Raw genomic sequence first — 19,595 nt, forward strand, 5'->3', positions numbered from 1 at the left:
TCAAGGTATGGAAACATTTGTTCCCTTTACCTCTGGGCTGCATTATGGCTGCATCTATGCTAGAAAGTTGGATAGGATTGGGCCCAATATCTCTTCCTGGTTGATGTATAGCCATATCATACACTCACTGGGAATGGTTGTTGAATCAGCTTTGAATCCACTTAACAGTAGTACTATGGAGCCCATATTTACCATTGTATCCACAAAGATATCATGGGAGACTTTGTTGCATGATGTGCTGAAATGTAGGTATACTATGTCCAGGATGGTTCCATAAACTACCAACTTTTAGCACCAGGACCCACTTTTTAGAATAAGTATTTGTCAGGACCCACCAAAAGTGATGTCATGACCAGAAGTGACATCATCAAGCAGGAAAATTTTTAACAACCCTGGTCTGCAATCCTACCCACACTTACCCAGGAGTAAATCCATAGTAGCCTGTTAAAAGTACAGATGTGTCACATTTCCCCAAATGCAGTCGCATATCATGGTAGCATCAAGTCTGATATATTTAAAAAATTGAAAATGAATGGGGTCCCAGCTGAATTAGGCTTGTGACCCACCTTGTGGTTCCTGACCCACAGTCTGAGAAACACTGGTGTACCAGATTAGTCACTCTGTCAGAGAAAGAGATGAGTGCTTTAGGCCAAGGAACCAAGTGGGCATCACCTTGCAAGACCTTCTTCTTGAGAGACTGCTGTACCTTTAAGAGCTGCATGGAAGGAAAGATCCTGCCAGGTGCACCTTTTCCCATCCTAGAACCACTAGGATGAGAAAAGCCACAAATGGTGAAATTCTCACTTCTGGGCAAGGAGGGGAGAAATGGAGACCCTCTTAGGTCTGACTTTGGACACTAGAAGGGCAGCTGTGAGGGAAGTGAACACCATCATTTGATATGAGTTGGTCCGCTTGGACAGCAGTACTTCAGGCTGTCCACCCTCAGTGGAGCTGAAGTAGTTATGGTGGCAGTAGTGATTCCAGGTTGTGTCTGTGTCTCTTTTCTTCTGTAGCGGTGACAGGCAGGTGCCTCGGTTGTGAGTCAGAAAGCAGCAAAAGCCTTATGACCTCTCTCCTAGAGTTACAGTGTACAGGTGGGTTGCAGAGGTGGACTTTTGTATTATTGATTCCAGAGCTGTGGCCTCTCTGCCAAAGAGCTGAGGCAAAAGCTCTTTCAGAGCCCTTAGTGAGACATTTTCTTCACATGCTTTGGAAAGCATGTGTGTTCACACAATCAAGCCTCCTTTCTGCCCAGTGCCTGAGAACTGGGCAGCAGATAGATGAGCTTGATCTCCACCTGCAGCTGTATGCAGGAGGACTGGGGCATTTGAGATTTGTGTAATGGAGAGGATGGTTCACTGGTGCTGCTTTCCACTTCCTTCTAGTGAGCTTGACTGGGGCCCAGGGCTTAAAGAGGAGGCAGGCCATCTGAGAATGGTAAAATGGCACTGAGAGAAGGTGAACATCCTGCTGCTCTGCCACAATTGCCCATTAAATATCCCCATAGATTGTGGCCATATGGAATGTGGGAGAGCGTAGCAGCAGTGCAGCCTTACTGCCGCATGGGTGTGGGCTCCTGGCAAGTGCCCTACAAGGCTTTAGCTGTGGAGCCACCCTTGTTTTTAAAGCCCTTGAATCAAAGTTTGTTCTCAAGGAATTCTTGTTTTGTTTCCATCTAAATGAACATAAGTGTGTGTAACTGTTCAGGTTCCTGCCAAAAGCACCAAGGAATTATGTTTTTTTTTTTTTTTTCTGACGGTGCCAATAATTATTATTCAGGGTTTGGTGGAGAATTACATTTCCTGGAGTTCCCACCTGTGAGGAAGGAAAAGGGAGGCTATAATAGTTAAAACAATTTTAAGATGGCACTATGGGCTTTCTTTCTTTCTTTCTTTCTTTCTTTCTTTCTTTCTTTCTTTCTTTCTTTCTTTCTTTCTTTCTTTCTTTCTTTCGCTCAAAGCTGATCAGAATTGTAACATGCCTTCACTCTTTCATTAAAAGAGTGCTTTCTACAACATAGGCATTCTACCAATGTCTACCCCCAGACATTGTTGCTGTCCTTGGCAAGTGCCTGTCGCAGTTATTGCTCACCTTCAATAGAATGATGTCACAAAGTTCTGCTGTTGAATATTTAACGGCTTGTCTTAGCCAAGCATGCATACAAATGTTACATCTGTATATTACTGTGGGGACGGTGGTTGCAATGGTAATACTATAGGAGTATATGTGATGTGACATGCATTGCCAGTTACATCGCAAGCCCTTGTCCGGCCATTTTGAATGACCTGCCAACTTTCAAGGGCTTTTCTGCCTTTCTGTCAAAAGCTCTGCACCCATCCTCTCTAATGCTGCAATTAAAACACAAAATAGCCACCTTCCCCAGAGCTGGTCTTTCTCTCTCACTTTGCCGTACTTCCATTATGTAAGAACATAAGAACAGCCCCACTGGATCAGGCAATAGGCCCATCTAGTCCAGCTTCCTGTATCTCACAGCGGCCCACCAAATGCCCCAGGGAGCACACCAGATGTGGGTGTGAAGACAATGGATTGTACTCCAGCTGTCTCTTCAGTGAACAGTAGGTACTTCTATTTGCGCAAGGTGGGGTGACGGTGGGTGATCATTGCTTAATGTGGCAACCTTTCTTGCCCCCTGCAGTCCTGTTCTAGAAACTTCTCTGACCACCTGAAGCAGATTTTTGAGGGGCACAGAGGGCTGTGGAAACTTGCTTACATGAACTGCCTTCAGCATGTGGATACAACCTTAGGATTCAACCCATTGCGTTCTCTGGTTAGCATTACACTGTGTAACAATGTTGTGTTTATCTGAATATTTTGATGTTGCTTAATTTTGGTGCAAGGATTTAAAAAATGCCACTACTTTTGGCACAGCATCAATAGTTTAGCCACAATTTACGCTACACAGTTGTATAATACAACATGTATTACAATGTGTTTGGCAATAGCATAGATCAGGGGTGTCCAAAGTTTTTGGCAGGAGGGACACACCACCTCTCTGACACTGTGTTGGGGGCCAGGGAAAAAAAGAATTAATTTACATTTAAAATTTGAACAAATTTACGTAAGTTTACATAAATGAATATATTACAGATGAACTTATATGAATGAATGAAGGTCTTGAAATAGCTCAAGGCCTATAAAAGGCCGTGCACAAAGCAAAGCTGGCCTTTCCTTTGCTGCTGCTACTGCATCACAGACAAGCAGTGGAGGAAACAGCAAGCAGTGGAGGAAGCCATCATCCCACAGCTCACGTGAGATGTCAAACAATTGCCCTCATAATTGGCTGAAAGCAGTTATGTCGGGCCAGTGCGGGCTCCAACAAATCTCCAGAGGGCCAGAGGCTCATTGGAGACTGGTGGCTCCCTGAGGGCCGCATTGAGAGGCCTCAAGGGCTGCAAGTGGCCCCAGGGCCGGGGTTCGGGCACCCCTGGCATAGATAAAAGGACAGGATGGTGCAGTGGTTTGGGAGTTGCAGGTCTTCAGTCCTGGAAGACCCAGGTTTAAAACTCCACTCAGCCATGAAGCTTCCTGGGTGACCTTGGGCTAATCACTATTACTCAGCCTTGCCTACTTCACAGGGTTGTTGTGAGGAGAAAAGGAGGGGGGGAACTATGTACACTCCCTTGAGCTCCTTCGAGGAAGGGTGGTATAAAAATGTGAAAAATAAAGACACAAAATTTAAGATAATTTAAAAATAAAAAATCTAAGATTACTGTTGCAATCAGCACCTCCTAATTGTATAAGAAACATTAAAAATTAAGTACAAACAATTTTTCTGTTACTCAGTGTTTGCCATGGCACCAAGAGCTGGTTTTAAAAAAAGTTTCCAATACAGTTTAATCTTACAGCTCTTTTTATTATCTCCACTTCTGACCTGCACAACATATTCTGGTCACTGTCCTTCATCAATCTTTTTCTCTTTCCCCATTTGCTTTCCTGTGGCTTCTCTCTATTATGCTACGCCAGGGCTGTTGTGCTTTGGCAATGAGAGTCCAAGGGTAAGCACGCGTTTCTGGGAAGTATTTAAGGAGATAGTTGAGAATGTGGAGGGAAGTTGGGGGCATGCTGGAGACCAGAATGGGGAGGAGATGAGTCATAAGACCAACATGGCAACTGACAACCGAAATCATGTGTGAGGAGATACATGGATTGGGCTCAGAATTAGATATATTAAATATAATTAGCTGGTTCAGTGGAGCAATGAATTAAGAGCTCACTAAAAACATTTTTTTTCTGCGTGGTTCTTTATAAAGAGGAGTGTTAAGCCCTGTTTTTGAGATTAAAAATGGGAAAGTCTGAAGGATAACAAATTTGGAAGGAGTGGAACCAAAGTGCTTTGATACCTTTTACTTGTTACTTGATAAAGCAAAATTGATCATGGCCGTCACCATAACTTATGATTGCAGATTTCATAAATTATGCAGTGTGTGAAGAAGTTCTGGTACTTCCTGTTGTTTTTTTGAATCTGCTGCTTATCTATGTCATTGGAAGACCCTAAGATTGCGTGTGATGAGGGGAGAGAAAATCTTATCTCTATCCACTTTCTCCCCATCATGTGTAGTTTTAGAAATCGTGATCATATCTTAGTTAATTTTTTAAATAAATGAAAAAGTTTCAAATGTTTGTTATGCAGGGAGTGGACAGGATGATGTTCTTTTCCCTCTCACAATATCAGAACCAGGGGGCATCCATTAAAATTGAGTGTTGGGAGAGTTAGGACAGACAAAAGAAAATATTTCTTTACTCAGCGTGTGGTTGGTCTGTGGAACTCCTTGCCACAGGATGTGGTGACGGCATCTGGCCTGGATGCCTTTAAATGGAGATTGGACAAATTTCTGGAGAAAAAGTCCATCACAGGTTACAAACCCTGATGTGTATGTGCAACCTTCTGATTTTAGAAGTAGGCTACCTCAGAATGCCAGATGCAAGGGAGGGCACCAGGATGCAGGTCTCTTGTTGTCTTGTGTGCTCCCTGAGGCCTCTGTGAGGTACAGGAAGCTGGACTAGGTGGGCTTTTGACTTGTGTAATGGAAATGCACAAGATCCCTAGAGGAGATAGGGTATGGTGACAAGAGTGATCCCTTGCTCTGGCAGGCAAGCATAGGGTTAACCCCAAGGCTCTAACTAGCAGTGGGTGAGCTGCACAGCTGCAACCACTAGAGGTAGCCAGGTCATTAAAGTATAAAAGCAGCACCTGGAGAAGGTAGAGTTTGGTGGGTATAGAAGGAAGGAGTTTGGAGAGATTGAGAGAGCAGGAGGAAGGAGCTTGGAGACCTAAACTGATTGATTAATGGACTGGCTGATGGACTAAGTGACTAATGAACAGATGAGTGAATAGACTTCTGAGGATTTGCTGGAATAGAGACTGCTGGAGTCTGGTATGTGACTGCCACTCCCATGACCTGCTGAGGGCCAAGTTGTTGCTGTGGTGGCTGGAGAAGTTGCTGGCAGGATTGGGGAGGAAGGAGGACCTCTGCAGGTTGAACAGGTGAGCTACCAGTGGTGGGGTCCAGTAGTGCTGCAGTGCAGAAAATGGCTGTTATTGGGGAGCTAATTAGCCTAAAGTGGGCATAGGTTCTCTAGGGCAAGCTTATAGCAGGAATTTGGCAAAAGAGTCTGATCCAGCGGGGCTCTTCTTATGTTGTTACTCCCCTTGTCATTTTAGTTGCCCTTCTTATTTTTTCATATAATGTCCTTCCTTGAATTTCTTTTTAAGCTGATCTCTGTAGCTGCCCATGCCACTAATGTATGGGTGTTTGGGTCCTGTGAATATTTGCCATGTCCCTCCTGCAGCGCATGTTGTCATGGAAAGTACCCATGTGATCCATTGTATCTATGTAGCGTAATATCCATATATTAACTGATGGAGTTTGGAAGCCAGCTGTAAGGGAATGACTTTGGGACTACAAACCTGACTCAAAAGCATGAATTGGGTCACAGTTGCATCAGGTTATGTGGGCTGAGGTTTCTTTCAAAAGTTCTGAGGTTGTGTTGGCAGACACTCTGCACATATTGTATGATACAGTTTGGGTTGTGGGTGGCTATGTTAAAAGGTGTAGCCCTATCAAGAGCCCCCAAAAGCAAATGGCAGGAAAAGTAGTGATAGGCAAAGGGGGTCAGTATTAGCAAGGCTGTGGTATAAAAAATATTTGGTCCAGTCAAAGGAAGGGGGGAGTTTAAAGAGCATTCTCAGAGTGATCTTTTGAGGATGTAGGTAAGATCACAATGTTGGCCTGACTCACGGGATTCACATGGAGTAGAATCTGTAAATCTGTGTTTCAGGAATGAATCAGGTTCTGGAGTCTTGTGTCTCTTGCCAAATGACTTTTGTGAGGTTAAGAAATTATGATCAGTACTGACTAGAGGCATGATCAAAAGTATGGAAAGTAAATATTTGGTGTAGTGCTTTAGGAATTGAACTTTGAGTGTTGGGAGAGTTAGAACAGACAAAAGAAAATATTTCTTTACTCAGCGTGTGGTTGGTCTGTGGAACTCCTTGCCACAGGATGTGGTGATGGCGCCTAGCCTGGATGCCTTTAAAAGGGGATTGGACAAGTTTCTGGAGGAAAAATCCATTACAGGTTACAAGCCATGATGTGTATGCGCAACCTCCTGATTTTAGAAATGGGTTATGTCAGAATGCCAGATGCAAGGGAGGGCACCAGGATGAGGTCTCTTGTTATCAAGTGTGCTCCCTGGGGCATTTGGTGGGCTGCTGTAAGATACAGGAAGCTGGACTAGATGGGCCTATGGCCTGATCCAGTGGGGCTGTTCTTATGACCAGGAAGATTCAGGTTCAAGTCCCCCCTCAGCCATGAAGCTTCCTGGGTGACCTTGGCTAGTCACTATCTCTCACCTTTACCTACCTCACAGGGTTGTTGTGAGAACAAAAGGAGGGGCAGAGCTATGTACACCGCCCTGAGCTCCTTGGAGGGAGGAGGGCATAAAATGTGAAAAATAATTAGTTCTAGCATAGTTATACTATTCTGTTCTAGAAAGTGGTCCACAGATTACATTAGACCTGCTGAGCCACTCCCTATTAACTTCTTTCCTGTTCTTGGTGATGACCATACTACAGAGAGGGCTAACTTGTTTTGTTTTTTGAAAATATTGCATACCTGTCCTAAGAAAACAAGCTGGCTGGTGATGGTCGTAAGTTGCATTATAGCTGATGTCCTCTGTGTGGCTCAGGCGTGAGCTATAGTGCCTCATGATAGGAATAACCCTGTTGCATGCATATATTGCATGTTGTTAATAATTAACGTAACTCAACATTTCTCAAATTGTGGGTTGGGACCCACAAGCTGGGTCATGTAGCACTTTCCTCAGCCACCATTGTAAATACAGAGCTGTTATTGTTATTGTAATTGTTATAAAATATAGGTTACAGAGCTGCTGGGCAAGACAGGCTCCTACTGGGGGAGAGACATGGTGCTTGGCCCTGAATAGGTGGGAAGATGGGACACTGGAAAGGGCGAAGGGCTGTGTGATTGGAGAAGGATCCGTGTTGACTTCCAAGCTTTGACTTCCAAGCTGGAATGTTTGCATTCCAAACTATGCCAAAAACCAGCACAAACATGCTGTGTAATGGGACCTTTGGCTGATCAGAGCTTAGGTTTGAAGCCTGAATTGATGATGTCACTTCTGGCAATGACATCACTTCCAGGTTAATGACATTACTTCCAGTGAATTCTGACAGATTATCAACTGTTACCCTGCACATGCCCAATCTTATCTGATCTTGGAAGCTAAGCAGGGTCAGGCCTGGTTAGTACTTGGATGGGAGACCACCTGGGAATACTGGGTGCTGTAGGCTTATACCATAGTCTTTCCAGACTGAAGGTTGCCACCCAACCATTCTAAAAAGTGGGTCCCAGTGCAAAAAAGTTTGGGAGTATGCATGCTAGCATTTAAAAATGCTTAAAATACCCTAAAGGAATTTATTGTGCTAGGTTTATATATAGCTTAAAAACAACTACCACTTTGAGGCTTGTTTTCAGCAGGGAGCCATCAAGTCTCAATTTGTTTCTGCCATCAAAGTCAAATCTGCATGCTTTTGGCTGAGCTTTGACAACTACGCGGGGATGGTAAATGAGATGGAAAGCTAGGAAGACATCTATATTTTAGCTGAAGTCCCTCTTCTCTTTTCCCCTGACTTTTGAATGTGGTTAATGAGCTCTTTTGCTCTCCTTTGGAGAGTTAATATAGCCAGGCTTAAGCATACTGGGAGTTTCTGAGCTCTGTTAGTGATTGTTTTAAACACACTTTAACACGCACACATGGGGAAAAATTAGCATGTATTGGAATTTTGTGTAGCGGCCAAAGGCAGAACTTGGTGGTTTAGTTGGGAATGAAGAAGAGGCTGAGTTTGAAAGGTGCAACAAATGAACTTATTGTGGGGATAATTTAAGACTGGTAGGGAAGGGGAATCAAAATAAAGCAATTAAACCAAAAATCACACACATACCACAATGCACTCACATTAGGAAGAGGAAAATTATAGAAGCACTAAGTGCCGTTGGCATGACTGCACATGAGTCCAACGTGGAAAGACAGAGTGGTGCTTGTGGGTCAGGAGCAAGGATGCACCAAAGATCAAGCTTCTCTGTTTATGCTGGATGGGGTGCAATCCATTGCTGCAGCCACTGGGGATCCTGTTCCCTGTAGCACACAGGATTGCAAAATACTGCCACCCAGTGAGAAGAATGCCACCCCCCCGTGTCTGGGGGCTTTCTGAGGGCTGGAGGAGGCTGTGCGTGACTTTCTTAAATCTTACGCTTTAAATCTAAGACTTTAAATCTTACTTCCAGTGTTCTGTGAAAACTGGAAGTGATGTTGAAGGCCTTTTGAGTGCCAGGGAGGCCACAAGTGGCCTCCCCAGCTCTCCAAATGGGACAAGGAAGGTGGCAGGGGCAAGGAAGTCGCCATTGCCCCTGCAGGTGTGGTTCCCTGGGGCATATGTTCCCCTCCCGACCCCTTGGCTCTGTGGTAGGGGCCATGAGGCAAGGGTGCCAAGAGAAAGGGATGAAAGACATAGAGGTCTGGTGACTCAGCTTTTTATATCTTTTTCACCCATGGCATCTTTTGTGGGGCAGGAGACACCTTGTTTTGTTACTTGATCTTCCTTGATGGCTTGTCCTTGGCCATACCTGGGTGCTTCCTTTGTTCTCACACCTGCTGAGGGTTTGGTAGCTTACGAGGCCAGGTGTTCCATGAGCATGGTTCCTTGATTGAATTTGGCCATAAATTTGGTGAGGGCAGGTAGGTTTGGAGATACTACTCTTGTGTTCCTAGCAACTTGTTTTCTGTGTTCGGAAGCTCCAAGGAAGTGGTGTTTGTTCCCAGGGTCAAATATGCTGTAGGAGCGTGGTGTAGTTGCCCCTGGAATTTCCCCAGGAGCAGGCAAGGCTCCATCTCCGCCAGCCTGGCAGAGTGGGTAGAAAGGCTGATTGCACTATCAAAAGAGTGGCCTTCTTGGCCTGTGGATCTGAGGCCTCTTGCCATTGCTACTTCCTCTAATGAGGAATGGCTCACATCCCATAGCCAAGTTCCATGCAGCTCAAAGCTTGGCTACCTAGAAATTAGCAGTGACGTGGTGATGGCATCTTGGAATGCCCTGCTGTTGTGCAGTCACAAAAGGGCTCCATGCAGCACACACAACTCTTAAAGGGAACCCTGCGTGCCCTTAGTCCTGCTACCGGAACCACGCTACTGTCCTGGGTTATGCTATCCTAAGCAGGCATCCAGCATCATGTACAAATGTCGTATTTGTATTTGTATTTTCATGCACATTTCAAATAAAAAGAAATGAAGGGACTGGCCAGGCAACAGCTTAAGAACCAGCCTGGAACAGGCTTGCAACATGTAAGTCACCCAGTCAAAAACAGCCCACAAGTGATATACTCTGTGATCTGTGAGATTGTTGGAACTCCCCTATTCTTGCAGTCCTCAGAAGGTAGCTAAGCCATCTGGTGGTGGGCTGCTACTCATACCTGAGGTGGGCTGCCTTACCCTGCCTAGTAGAAGGGCTGGAGATGGCTGTTTGGGGTCAAATGGAACAATATGCTGTGTTCTGCAGTTGCGCTGTGTAAGCATAGGATTTCATACCGGGCTCAGATTTCACGCCAGAGAAAGAAGAAAGCTTCTGGCTCTTATGGCCGTGTATCCTCCTTGGTGATGAGGAGTGAGGTAGGGTTTCAGTCCTCTCTGCAGCATCTTGTTTCTCCTTGTGGCTAACAGTATGCAAAATTAGCAGATATGCAAACTAAGAATAGACTGATAATTTATTCAAGCTGCAAATTGCAGTTTTGCTTTCCATGTCATTTGAATTTTTCTTTGGAGGGTCTGCACGGTCCTGGCCTGTGTTTGTGGGAATAATAGGAAAGATTTTCCTCATTTCAACCCAACAGACTGGGAGAGGAGGTAAGAAAGTGGCAGTGTTCTTCTTGCAGGTCTTTCCATGGAGCACCATCAGAAACAGAATTACGCAATTTGCCTCCTCCTCCTCCAGCTCCATGAGCACAATTCTGCATGACCCCAATCCAGCAGAATTGGATTAGATAATAAACTGTGACCCTCTGCCTTTTTCTTGCTTGCCTTCAAAGGGGAGTAAGTGAAAAGAAGATGGAGCAGTGGCCTGAGAGGCCCCTGGGGAGTGGGCTGGGTGGTGATGGTTGGTTGCAGGGTGCAAGGCACCTCTGATAGTTTGCCACCTTTCCTAGCCCACCACCCAAATCAAATGCTCTGGTTAGCCTCAAGGCTGGGTTGGCCTTTTTGATGACTCTCAACTCTACCTTTTGTTTTCAACAAAGAATCCTAGGGAGAGGGTGAAAACCCTTAACCAGTGTCTGGAATTGGTTTTGGTCTGGGTGAAGGTGAACAAATGGAAACTTTTCAAATTGAAACGAAATCCAGATAAGATGGAGGTTCTGTTTGTCAGTGATTCTTGATAGTGGTACCTGGCTGACTTTTGATGGTGGTGTTCTCTTGAAGAAGCAGGTATGCAGCCTGGGAGTGATGCTAGTTTCAGAACTGTCCCTGGATATCCATGGACTGCTGTGGCCAAGAGTGCCTTTTACTAGTTTCAACCAATATGCCAGATACATGGCTTAATTTGGAAGAAGGGGTGTAGACCTCAGTTTTGTATGCACTAGTGACAGTCAGTTCTCTTGATACTCCAATTCTCTATCCTCGAATTTTGCTTACTGCCAGGGGCAGAATTGGCCCCTACCTCTGTGACTCTGTTCTCGTTATCTGGAAATACTGTGCCAGTGCACTTGGGGCGGGGGGAACGGACGACGACATGGCTCAGCTGTGAGCAGGCAGGTGGGTTGCAGGAGGAAGAGAGACAGTGGCCTCCTCATGTATTGTTCTCTCTAACATTCATAAGCCATCTTGATTTGTCTGTGACTTATAGACAGGATATAAATGAAGTTAGTAATAGCCCAATCCTAACGAATTTTCCAGCGCTGTTGCAGCTGTGCCAACAAGGCACATGCCATTTTCTGCGGTGGGGGTGGCTGTCATGGAAGCCTCCTTAATTTGTCTTTTGGGCCGCAGTCCCCTCCCAGCCTGAATCTGTGGGCTGCACCACTCTTCATTCTTTGTGAGCTACAGTAGTTTGTATCAGATTCCTGGTGGGTACTGCGTTTTGGTCTTTCCTGACAGCATTCTGCTTCTGACGTGCTGTTTGTACTTGATGCTCTTTGCTCCCTTCCCTTTAGATCCATGGGCACATGGGTACTGGGAAGATGTATGTGGTTGAACAATACTATGCCATGGTGGTGGTTGTCACTTGCCTGTTCTTTGGGGCGGGGGGGGGTCTGCTTGGTTGATGGACCTTTACTCAAAAGCATACCAAGTTCTGCTGATGTGGATACAACGGTCCTTATCATGGTCTCTGATTGCCTGTCCCAAGCCCTTGAGGGATGCTTTTGTGCAGCTTTGAGTTGATGCACCAGTGCAACATTTTGTGTGTGCTGCTGTGTTAGTGCGGTACAGCCAGGGCCTAGGAGAGGGGGGTAAAGGGGATAATTTGTACCTGGGCCCAGGGTCAAAAAAGGGGCCCAGGAGTCAAGGGAGGGGGCACAGAAATTTCCTGGGATCTTACATTTTCTTATCTACTCAGACTTGTTGTCCACGTGGGGTGCTGGGGACACTACCACAAGCGTGTAGCTGCAGCTACTGACAAGCCATATATACTGGGTTAGAGGAATGCATACATGACACTTCTTAACACAGTGTCAAATCTGGAAGGAAGCGAACCTGCTACAGTAGCTCTTCATCTCATGGATCTGCTTACCATGAAGGAGTGTATAGAAGCTCAGGGACACAGCTGCACAACCAGAGCTGCTGGAGAAGCAAGTTTTAGAACTTTCCATTCTAGTGGGAGTCTAAATATAATGATGCCAATTTTCTGCATAATTTTCTGTATTTAAAAAGTTTTAGAGATACTTAGGAGTGTTTGGTTTTCCATATTACCGTGTCTTGCTTCCAATGCCACATGTTTGGGTAGACCTGGGCTCCAAGGACTTCTCCAGCTGTCTGAACCCTCCCCTCCACCCTCCCTTCCACCCTGTTTCACCCCCTCCCTGCCCCCATTCTGCTCACCCATCGCCACCTCCCCTGATCTGTTCCACCCCTCCTCCTTTACAAAGGGGCCCCAAAGAAACTTTGTACCCCTTGATAAAATTCCTCTCGGATGCCCTGAATACAGCGACTTAGTAGTGCTGCAACTGTTCTATAACCCTTGTCTTGCAGTATCTGTTTTGTGCTTTGCACAGTGTAGAATGGGGTTGGATTGCTGGGGCACTATTTAAAGACCTCTGGTGACCTCCATTTCTATTCACAGCAGTCACTGTGTTGCATCTGCAGGTTATGGAAATTTGTAGAATGATATTGGTGTGTTGAGTTCAGTTGGGGTGTGGTTCTTCAAGATTTCCACTAGATGGAGATATGATTTCACTTTTGTTTAAAATGATTCCATTGAGCACATAGTAGGAGAGAATTGCATATTGCAGGAGTGTGTACTTGAGAATTCTGGCTCCATAGCATACAAGTTTACAACTAGTTATTGCAAACTGCATGCAGCATGTCAAACCGTTTTCTTGTCACCACTTCTCATGTAGCATCTCGTGAATAAATGTGTTGTCTGTGTTCTTGGAGCTTTGCAGAATACCACAACCAAAGATACCATTCCTGCAGGAGTTTACAATCTAAAGCAGTGGTCTTTAACCTTTTTTGTGCCACAATCCCAATAAATAAAGCACGATTGAGTGTTGGGAGGGTTAGGACAGACAAAAGAAAATATTTCTTTACTCGGCGTGTGGTTGGTCTGTGGAACTCCTTGCCGCAGGATGTGGACGGCATCTGGCCTGGATGCCTTTAAAAGGGGATTGGACAAGTTTCTGGAGGGAAAAATCCATTGTGGGTTACAAGCCATGATGTGTATGCGCAACCTCCTGATTTTAGAAATGGGCTATGTCAGAATGCCAGATGCAAGGGAGGGCACCAGGATGCAGGTCTCTTGTTATCTGATGTGCTCCCTGGGCCATTTGGTGGGCCGCTGTGAAATACAGGAAGCTGGACTAGATGGGCCTATGGCCTGATCCAGTGGGGCTGTTCTTATGTTCTTATGACACTGGGGATCCACTGGGGATCCCTGGATCCTACCTGCCCACTCCTTGCCCCTGTTACTGTCCACTCCCTGCTCCCATTACATCCTCCTAGCACTGTTCACTGTAGCCAAATATTCTTATTATAGAGAGTAGAAAATGTTACCATGAAACCTGGAACTAGTGAAAGCTATTCTAGTTGCTAAGAATCTGAGCAATATTGGGACACAATCTCCTGGTACCTGAATAGGTACACCAGATGCCTTCCCATTTATTATCATTGTTATTATTATTATTAACAGTATTTATATATCGCTTTTCAACTAAAAGTTCACAAAGTGGTTTACAGAGAAAAATCAAATACTAATGGCTCCCTGTCCCTAAAGGGCTCACAATCTAAAAAGATGAAAAAGAACACCAGCAGACACCCACTGCTGTCTAGCTACTAGAAAATACACTTACCTGGAAATACATTTACCTGGTGGTGCTCTAGTAGTCCAGTGATCCTTAACCTCTTTCATTTTTGTAAGTTGCTATGTTTCCACAAATGGGGTTGTGACTGCACAAATGGGGTTGCAAAGCCTCAAGGTTGAAGAATACTGCTGTAAACCTTTCAGCTGGAACCCCAGTCCTGCTGCTTGTGTTTTTTATGCTGTTGTATCTATGAAGCACATGGACAATGGCAACCACCATGAGCATCTATAGGGCAAATGGCATTCCCTGGTGGAAAGTGGCTAGTCTGCTACCCAACATAATTGCTGCAGTGGCTTAAATATTAGGAATAATTGGGACTATTTTTTTTTAAAGCAACAACCCTTGAAGCAATTGATGAACAGAAGTTTTGTTCTACAGAGAATGATTTTTTTTATTGACAAGGCCTGGTAGCCTTAATGTCAGACTAGAATAAGGGAGATGCAGAATAGATTCCCAGTTCTGGTACATAACCTTCACATGGCCTTTGATAAACTGCTCTTTCTCCACCCCATTTGTAAAATGAAAACAAGAGCAACCTATGTGCATGGTTAGTGCAAGGATGAGAGAGCTATCCCTCCTTCCCCATGCAGACTGAACAATACTATCTGTGATTGGATTTTTTTTTAAAGAAACAACGTTTTAATAACCCTTATCTGCTATCTATAGAAAGTGTCTGTAATGATACCTTGAACTGTTCCTCCACTTTCTATCTTGGACCAAAGTACATTAATCTCATCTGCTTTTTTTGGTTAACTAACTAGTATTTTCATTGAGTGATTGTATTTCTATCCTTTCCTTTTATCATTCAGGAACTCAGAATAATGTTAAAAGCAATAAAAAGGCAACTTAAACCACTACTGAATAAAAGAATAGCATAAAACCTCACAAATAAATCTTACCTGAAGCATCAACCTTGAAATTACATCTTCTTAATAAACCCAAACATCATTTGGAAGAGGAAAATTTTATAGTGCAAATCTTTGCATGTCTAGTTAGAAGTAAGTCCCATTGTGTTCAGTAGAACTTAAGCCCCATAAAGTGCATACAGCCTTATTCTCGCTAGAGGGTTTAAGAGGTTAGATTGAGTCCAGCAGGCTTCCCTAAGAAAGAATTGATGTTACCACAGAAAAAGTTCTGCCCTTTGTGGACTATGATACCATCTAAGGAAGAACAAGTGGAAGACTCAGGGGTGGTTTACAAAAAGCAACAGCTACTGCTGAATTCATATTAGACACACAGGTGTAGTTGCATAAATTCAGCTTTCACAATTACAAACGAATTTTAATTAACAAAAATTGAGCTTTAGAAAAATTAATGTTCAGGTACTGAGATGTGATATGAGCAAGCAGAACAAAGATGATTTCGACTAAAGTGAGCATTAGTGCAAATGCATCTCCTGTCAACAAGCTGGACAAAAGTGTGCACAAGGGTGTGCACTTTTGCCTTCTGTGCTGGTCACTGTTAGTTCATTGTTTTCTCTGATCCAGCTGATCTGCTCCTTTAGAATGAAGAAATGGCCCGCCAGCTGGTGGAGCTGGGCTTCCGAGGAAGCGGAGAAGTGCTGAAAAGGGAGGACTTCATAGCAAGGAAACAAGCTGCAGAGGCTTCCAGGTTCTCTGATAGACACCAGCAAAAGTAAGTGATTGAGCTAATGAGCCATATCATGAGATTAGGGAGAACAGGAACAAAAGATTATTCAGTGTGCATTTAGAAGTGCAGCCTTGGGGACTGTCTAAAAGTGAGACGATGTCAGACTTCTAGGAATTGGCATCAAATCCTTAGCCTTGCACAAGACTTTAAATATATTAATTGAAATTCAGAGCCACTAGCATCAAATGTTTCTGAGATGGGGCTGTAGCTCAGTGAGAGAGCACATACTTTGTATGCGCAAGGGCTATTTCAGGTAGAACTGAGAGAGACCTTAGACTGGAACCTTGGAGAGTTGTCCTGAGCTAGAGGGACCAGTGATCTAACTCGGTATAAAATAGCTTCATTTGTTAAAGCAGGAGTGTCAAATGTAAGGCCCAGGGGCCGGATGTGACCCGCAGAAGGATTTTATCAGGCCCTCAGGCTCTCAGTTGCTGAGCAATGCTGAGGTGTCACTGCTGAAAGCGTGGCCTGCATGATAATTGGGCATTCCCATACCTCAAAATATGATCAAGATTCGTGTATTTTCTCTTCTGTTATTTGCAGCTAATGAGTTCCTAAGTGATAACTGCTTATTTCTGGTCATCACCTGCTTGATGATGTTGCATTCTGCTTAACAAAATCACTTCCAGCCCTCTGCAAGCATCATCAATTCTGGTTGGTCCTCCGTATGAAATGAGTTTGACACCCCTGTGTTAAAGAATCTGACAGCTGGTGGCTCTCTAGGATTTGGGGCAGGGGCCTTTTCCAGTCCTTCCTGAAGTGATCCCAGGGATTCAATTTTTCTTTCAAATAAGAAAAAAACACTCATATCAATGACTTTGCCTGTATCGCACAAGGGCTCTTCTTGAGAGACAATGCATCTTAATTCTTTCACACCCTAAAATTAAAAATTTGGGGGTATGAATGTGAAGTACACCTCCAGCTTTAATTCAGAAACACAGTGTGCCTTGGGCCTCAGAAGTTGGAAACATTGATTTTGCTGTTGAAGCAATTGGCCGTTCTCTAGTCCTAGTTGTAAAAATAATTGTGGTTTGTGTGGAGACAAACTTTCAGAATTGAAAAGAATAAGAACATAAGGACATAAGAACAGCCCCACTGGATCAGGCCATAGGCCCATCTAGTCCAGCTTCCTGTATCTCACAGCGGCCCACCAAATGCCCCAGGGAGCACACCAGATAACAAGAGACCTCATCCTGGTGCCCTCCCTTGCATCTGGCATTCTGACATAGCCCATTTCTAAAATCAGGAGGTTGCACATAAGCATCATGGCTTGTACCCCGTAATGGATTTTTCCTCCAGAAACTTGTCCAATCCCCTTTTAAAGGCGTCTAGGCTAGACGCCATCACCACATCCTGTGGCAAGGAGTTCCACAGACCAACCACACGCTGAGTAAAAATGCTGAATGCTGTGGCAAAGTGTTCACTTGAACTAATAGCTGAGAAGAGGGTGAGAAGTGGGTGTCATGTGGTGCTATCTTTCATCTCACTTTCAACCCTTGTCTGATGTCCCATGTTAAACATATGAAGCTGCCTGTATACTGAGTCAAATTGTTGATCCATCGAGCTCACTATGCTTTATGCTGACTGGCAGTGCCACTCCACGGTTTGGGCACGGGTCTTTTCCATTTTTCTCTGGCGATGCTTGAACCCGGGACCCTCTGCATACAAAGCAGGTGCTTTCCTACTGAGCTATGGCCCTATCCTTTAACTGTATTCCTGTCTCTTTGCGCTGGCTAAATGATAATCTTGTAGTCGCTCTTAGCAGTAGTGACCCAATGACATGGAGAACAGGCCTCCTTTTCAATGACAATGCAGAAGGGGATGTTTTACCCCCTGTTAACTGAGCAAAGAGCACTTTTTTGAAAGTGGTGGCTCTTACATTTAGCAGCAGGAGAGCATCCTGTTCATCCAGGCACTATGTCATTCCCAGTGGCTGTTTCCTAGTGTCTCCTTTGTATCTTTTTGTTGGAGCCTCTGGAACAAGGAAACATATTTCATTTATTGTGTACCAGCTCAGAGTCGCAAACGTGCCATAAGGCATGTCTGCGATGACTCGTGAGCCAACTGGGCTGGTATGAAGGCCTGTGCTGGCCCAGCCACACTGAATCCTGTCCCAGTGCCAGCTGGCACAAGTAAGGTTGTGAGGGGGGCTGGGAGAGGGTGTTGGGAGGGCATTGTGGATGCGGGGAGGGGGTCTTCCTGGGTGGGGGGAGGGTGGAACAAGGGAAGGATTGGGTCCTGAAGGGAGGCAGGATCGGCAGCAGCAGTGCACGATACATACAAACCCCCTTCCCAGGCCAGGCTGCCCTACACAGGGCTTCCCAGATTTGTGCCAGCAGTATAGCTGGCACGGCTCTGAGATGCCCCATGGGGAGGCTGGGATATATTTCCCCTTACCCCGAGGTGACCTTCAACCATCTTCTGAGCTGCATTGGATGCCGCACAGGTCCTACAGCCTGGCTGCGTCAGTGCAGCTTGGGATTTGGCAGCCTGTTGCCAGTGGTATGGCATTATTTGCAGTAGGCCGTTAATCGCACATTAATGCGCATCCCCCTCTGTGCTAAGGGCTGGACAACAGAGCAAGCTATCTGTTGTCACCAGTGACCATATGCATTTGTTGTTGGTTCCCCACCTAACTGTGTCTCCAGAAAAAAAAATAACAACTATGTTCCTCATCCCCGTGATGGAAAATCGAGGCTGCCTCCCCCTCAACTCCTTTTCCTTATTGTAAGATTCAGCTCTGCTTTGCTTTGTCAGCTGTCAAGCATATGCTGTCAAATTAGCTGTCAGATTCAAAGTGAAGCATATGCCAGAGCAAAACATTTTCACTTCTTCTGCTTCAGATATTTGAATAATTGGTAATTGACCTCTGTCTTTCACACACTTAGTCGAACATCAGAGGAGAAAACATGTGAGATTACAAAAGTGAAAGGACTGCTCTTAAATTTGAGCTAGCAATTTATGGAGCGCTTTTCGTCGTAAGTTTTTTTTTTTTCTTCAGGATTTTTATTCATCCGGCAATTCTTAAGACTTTGGCTACTAATGCTGGTTTTCATGTTTCCTTATCTTGGATTAACATCTTAAATGGAATTTATGTCCCTGCCTCTGCCAGGGCAGGAGTGGTAGATGCAGATTTAAAATGTATAAACTCCACTTCATCAAGCTTGGGCTCGGAGATCCTGTTGCATAATATGAGTTAATATGGTAAGAAAGTACTAGGACAGTGGTTCTCAAATATTTTAGCACTAGGACCCACTTTTTAGAATGACAACCCACCAGAAGTGATGACATTAACCTGGAAATGATGTTATGGCCAGAAGTGACATCAAGCAAGAAATTTTTTAACACTGCCCATATGACAAAATCAAATCAAGTAAATTAAAAGTTTATAATAAGTGTAAATTTAAACATTTATTTAAGTAAAGAGGAACCCTCTTAACCCTCCCAAGCAGTTGCTGATCTATTAAAAAAAAATTCTCCAAATATCTCAAAGGTTGCAATCCTATCCACACCTACCTGGGAGTATTGACCATCATTGTTAAAAGCATTTACAGAGTAGCCTGTTAAAAGTACAGATCTGTCACATTTCTCCAAATGCAGTCACATACCAGGGTAGCATCAATTCTGATATATTAAAAAATGAAATACACATTGAAATGAATAGGGACCCACCAGAAACTGGCTCGTGACCCACCTAATGGGTCCCAACCCACAGTTTGAGAAACACTGTACTAGGATATTCCTAGGATAATCCTCCAGTATAGTAACTCCATGAGATTTTAACAGCACAATTCTAGGGATTTCTACTCAGAAGTAAATCTCATTTATTTATCAGAGCAA

The 19,595-nt window shown here is 44.5% G+C and overlaps 1 protein-coding gene across 1 annotated transcript in view; it reads left to right on the forward strand.

Moving 5' to 3' along the window:
* CFAP299 (cilia and flagella associated protein 299) overlaps positions 1-19,595 on the forward strand; it is a 304,423-nt gene that overhangs the window by 1,944 nt on the left and 282,884 nt on the right. Inside the window, exon 2 of the mRNA XM_066632747.1 lies at positions 15,610-15,740. Within this exon, the coding sequence (XP_066488844.1) occupies positions 15,610-15,740 (131 nt within the window). The remainder of the gene's footprint in view (positions 1-15,609; positions 15,741-19,595) is intronic.

This window comes from Tiliqua scincoides, chromosome 6 (genome assembly GCF_035046505.1).
Source record: "Tiliqua scincoides isolate rTilSci1 chromosome 6, rTilSci1.hap2, whole genome shotgun sequence".
Classification (NCBI taxonomy): domain Eukaryota; kingdom Metazoa; phylum Chordata; class Lepidosauria; order Squamata; family Scincidae; genus Tiliqua; species Tiliqua scincoides.